Below are 4,908 nucleotides of genomic sequence, written 5' to 3' on the forward strand. Positions count from 1 at the left end.
ATGTGCTTTACACTACAAGTCGTGTCCAAATATTTACATATATCCATTTTATTCTATGAATTTAAGCTTCTTTGTCTTCCTTTTTCTACACCTACAGCCAAATAATCTAACAGGCATGTCTTCCGGACTTTGAGCAGCACATGGAGAGGCCTTTTCTGTACACAAAGGCTGACATTTGACAGGTAAATTTAGACCCACGAACGTCTTGATATGATGCACCAGTGCTAAGCCCTGCTTTATGTATAACTTTATCATCAAAACATACTAAACACCATAATATGAGTTCGTTTAATATATACGCAGTCAGTTCACAAGTGTGTGTGCGTTTCCACATGTTTATTTACCACATTCATTGTCAGGGGAGGAATGCTACAGACGAGAAACCACAGACCAACATAGTGAAAAGACACATTAAGTTGTGATGCCTTTAAAATAAAAAAAGGTGTTTTTAAAACAATTTGTGCACACAGACATTAATAGAAAACATCTTTAATCCCTGGAAGTGGAAGTTGGGATCAGAAGACTCCAGATGTGGGAAAGTGACCAAAGGACCTGAATCCTTGAACTTTTTTCATCTGAAAACTCAGGATAGGACCATGGATTGGAATTCTGGGGAAAAGAATAAACAAATAAAAGAATACTCAGAATTAATCATAGCTCTGCATGTGCCATGTGACAAAAATCAAGAAAACAAGCAAATTTAAACCTTGTGTCAATTCCCTCCAGGATTAGGGAAGAGCTGGTAAATAAAAAATAAACACAGACTAAAGCCGTCCATTTTGGATTGCCTAAATCCTTTATCCTATTATCTAAGACAACTCTTTTGTTTGCAAGTGGATAATGGATAAAACTGGGGCAAATGATCCAGCATTAGCAGACGATGACCTCAACATGTGTGGTTCACACATGGCATAATGGTTAAATAAGAATCAGAAAATACACCAATGAAACATTCCCAGGATTTCAACATTATAGAAAAACAATACCTTCTCTCACCTCATAGATGTATAGTGCATTTAAGGTTTTCTGATGGTAACTTCTTTGTGAAAGATTTTTCCCCCCCACTAAATCTCATAAATCACCCAGTGCGTCTCTTTTGGCACAGCCTGTGTTGGTTCATTTCCACCAGCTGAGACTTAATCCAACTAATAAGATCATTTCTGCCCACATGCTGATTTTTGTGTGAGAAACCAGATACCAACCCTCTACTCCAATTTTGCCATCGCTGTCATCATCAGCTGCTGAGATGAAGCTCTTGGTTTCTGCGTCAGTCAGTGTCCGTGCACTGGGGATAAACCGCTGCAGAAAAAACCTAAACGCACACACAAAGATGATATTTATCCATGACTGATATTTATGGTTGACAATATACGGCATGTTTTAAAAAAAACCCATAAAATAATAAGAACACGGAGAAAGACACCACTTCCTAAATTGGACTGCACAAGTCAAACCCAGCTCTTGTCAAAAAAAGGATGAACTGTGTAACAGAAATGAAATAAAAACACCACTCACAGTGGATTACTGCGAGACAGCTTAACGTTCATCACAGTAATAGAGTACTACTGTGTAATTTAATGTACCACGCCTCCTTCTTTCTTTTTTTCTTTCTATCAGAGAAATACGAGATGGATTCACATTAAATATGAAGCCACACCGCACTGCGTCAGTTAGTTGACGAAGTAAATCCAGGTAAAGGAACAAAAGTGCATATTGAAAAGAAAAGACTAAGATTCAGCGCCTGTGGGAGAGCAGACACCCCGTATCCTTTTACGCACTTGAGCTCAGAGTGCTCGATGTAGCCGCTGTTGTCCTCGTCGAGGATCTGGAACACATCTTTGACCTCCTTGGGTGTCTTTGAGGACAGGCCGCACAGCTTAAAGAACTTCTTGTAGCAGAAAGTGTCCGGAGCTGAAAGCATATAAATGTTGAAAAAAAGAGAAACAAATACAGAAACAGAGCTGACCCGTGAGGTTCCCCGGGCTGGGAGGTGATGTGGAGATTAAAACGGCATGTGGCTGCAGCGAGGGAGGGAGGGATTTTCCTCTTTGTTTTTCTTTTTCTTTTTTTAAACTTTTAAAGCCAGCAGTCCCACAAAAAAACAAAAAACAAAAAAAAAACCCAGAAAAGATTATTAAAACTCCTTTTTTAAAATTCCGTTTTAAAGCGGGTGCGACTTCAGTAGCGAGGACACTGTACAATATTGAAAAGCTGTGGAGAAGATTATGCACCTTTCTGCAAAAACAAAAACAAAAACTCGACTACAGCAACCGTTTATTCGGCATTTTATGTATTTTATGTTCCATATAAGTCATACAATCGTCATAATTGATCATATTTAGTTACTAGGGCAATGTGTGGTGCAGTGTGCATGAGTTGACATCCTACCTTCACAGTCCTTGATGGCATTTTGGATGTCGTCAGCTGAAAGAATGGATGTGAGTGACATGTTGGTCCTGCAAAATAGAAGAAAAGTCTTTAAGAAACACACACAGGTCTTTATTTTTCTTTTTTCTAATTATCTTCACCTACATTTGGCTGTGTGATATCCTCTCAGCCCACTTTTGTATCACACTGGATTACCTTTTTTAATATCTGTAGTGGTATCTAGGTTAATATCATCATCCCATAAGACCTCAGGTTATGAGTTTTTGATGAGTGGGTTTTATGTGTTTTATGTACAATCTCTATTTTACAAAAAACCCCAAACATATTTTCTGTCTTATCGTTTATGCCAGGTTAATTGTGCTTTTTGATTGGATCTCCCCTGCGAGCTTGTTAATCGGCTTTTTTTGCCTTGTTTGAAGTGCTTAATTGGCTCTGTGCAAAAATAATTGGCACTTAGGGACTTTACAAGAAAAAAAAATCAACAGAGGGAGGGAAGGAGTAAAATTTGTGATACTTAAACTTCCATTGCAGAATGAATAAAAAAGAGAACTAGGAAAAGTTAAAACACCCTCTCCTGAGCGCTCGACAACTTGCTGTCTTTAAACAAAAAATAAACGTAGATGAAAAATGATCTGCAAGTTTTTATCAGGTTGTTTTAGGGGAATTGGTTGAAAGCTTGAGCAGAAACAGCCCGAACCTGTATTTTGGTCACCTTTCTGTCAGGTTTGGAGGATTTAACACAATAAAGCAGTGCTAGACGAATCTAAAACTTTGGTCACGTCCCTGAAAAAGTAACCCAAATAGTCTAAAGGCTGTGCCACTGCACCAACAGACCACACCAGACAGATACCACACCTGTCCACACCTGTACTGAGAGTTTACCTGTGCAGCTGTGGGCTACTCACCGCAGTTGCCTCGGTCCGGGTCCAAAAGCAGCAGCAGCAGCAGATAAGACTCTTTGGTGGCTGCCGACAGCTGGCTCTGCCTTATATACGACGAGTGCGATGCTTGAGTTTCCAATCTGTCCGAGGATCAAATTCTCCCGCAGCCAGCCGCCTCCGTCTCGTGTTCCTCACCCGCTCACCTGTCCAATTAACCTTTACGGTTTATATCCGCTGCACATTCTCCTACTCTCTCTCCCTTTCCCCCCTACTCTTATGACAGCGTGTGGTTTTCGTCCAATCAACTTTCTCCCCCCTGTGTTACACTGCTCTCCCTCTCTCCCCCCTCCCTTACATTTTCCCCATCCCATCTCGTCTCTTCTCTCTCTCTCTCTCTCTCTCTCCCTGCAGGTGCATTTGAAACCTTATAAGTATCCAAAAACAGTCTGGCATCATTTCTCTGTTTTGTTTTGTTTTTTTTTAAATAAAGAATCTCTTTGATTTGGATGACTCAAGCAGGTCGTAATTTATTAGAAATACCCCATTACGCATGCTCCGATAGTAAGAATTCAGAAGTCAAAACCTCAGTGTTTGCTGTAATTGACCCATCAACCTGCCTAACAAGTTAAAATGAAGATTACAAGTTTCTTTAGTGAGAATTGAGATACATGCATATGATTTGTTGCTGTCAGAGGTTTTGAAGCTCACACTCATGCACCTGTGCTAAAAGGTGAGAGGCTGGGTGGGGCCTGTGCTGAAGAGGCTGCTGGCAGCCTGCCACTCTAAACTGATGAATTTGTTTCCTGCAAAGGGGAAGCCTTTCAAACCATCTGACGCAGCAACGTCTCTGGTGAATCCAGTCAGCACTAATGGCTTTAGGAGAGAGGGGGAACGGGTGCTTTCTGTAACTAGAACCAGGGGGAATAAATCTAATTATTTTTTCAAACTTTCATTTGCTGCAAACCTCTGACTTAACACTTTGCAAGTAACAGCATTTTCATCAGTCTCACCTACTTGTTACACAAAAAGATTAACTATTTACCCCAAGAGTAACTCCAAAACACCACCTCTTTATCTCCAAGCCTCCAAGTTAGCAACTTTAGCCATGAAGCATCTGAAAGGCCTCTTTTTATTCATTTATTTTAAATGGCGACACCTTGTGGTTGCTTACTATTATTGAGATTATTAATCAAGTTTTGTTGTTGTTGTTGTTGTTGTTTTTTGTTTGTTTTTCCCCTTTGAAAGGGAGGTGGAATTTAAGCATTACCAGATACTGTAAGAGATAAGAGCTGGATTATGTAGGGCAGGAGTCAGGTGTGTGTCAGCGTATTTGTGGATCTAGATTAAGAGGTTATGTCAGTCTCATGTCAGCACAGCTGGATGTTACTTGTAATGCATTAATAGTGCAAAAGTCAATTAAAAAAAAAAAATGCGTTTATGCAACCAAAACAGGACCTTACACCTCACACAAATAAAAAACTGAGCGCATCGCAGTGGAAAATTTTGCATATATGTGCACTCAACTGGTCTGCTGCTACAGGCTTGTTTGGTCTGATATAACTACAGGCACTCAATAAAAAATAGATAATTTTGAGTAAAATACTGAAATAAAAAGGTTTGTTTATTCAAATAATGACTC

The 4,908-nt window shown here is 39.8% G+C and overlaps 1 protein-coding gene across 1 annotated transcript; it reads right to left on the reverse strand.

The window, feature by feature from the left end:
* Positions 1-317: 317 nt before the first annotated feature.
* pvalb9 (parvalbumin 9) lies at positions 318-4,368 on the reverse strand. The gene is made up of 6 exons (XM_005448131.3): positions 4,312-4,368; positions 3,294-3,472; positions 2,389-2,456; positions 1,779-1,911; positions 1,203-1,312; positions 318-609 (listed from the first exon to the last, which is right to left on the reverse strand). The coding sequence occupies exons 3-6, from the start codon at positions 2,447-2,449 to the stop codon at positions 584-586; spliced, it is 330 nt and encodes a 109-aa protein (XP_005448188.1). The 5' UTR covers positions 2,450-2,456; positions 3,294-3,472; positions 4,312-4,368; the 3' UTR covers positions 318-583.
* Positions 4,369-4,908: the final 540 nt, after the last annotated feature.

This window comes from Oreochromis niloticus, linkage group LG8 (genome assembly GCF_001858045.2).
Source record: "Oreochromis niloticus isolate F11D_XX linkage group LG8, O_niloticus_UMD_NMBU, whole genome shotgun sequence".
Lineage (NCBI taxonomy): Eukaryota > Metazoa > Chordata > Actinopteri > Cichliformes > Cichlidae > Oreochromis > Oreochromis niloticus.

Coding starts and splice junctions, on each gene's coding strand:
- pvalb9 (XM_005448131.3), bottom strand. CDS start 2,449: ATGTCACTCACATCCATTCTTTCAGCTGACGACATCCAAAATGCCATC. Junction 1,313..1,778: donor ATCGAGCACTCTGAGCTCAA/GTGCGTAAAAGG, acceptor GTGTGCGTTTAG/GTTTTTTCTGCAGCGGTTTA. Junction 610..1,202: donor TGGCAAAATTGGAGTAGAGG/GTTGGTATCTGG, acceptor TCTTTTCCCCAG/AATTCCAATCCATGGTCCTA.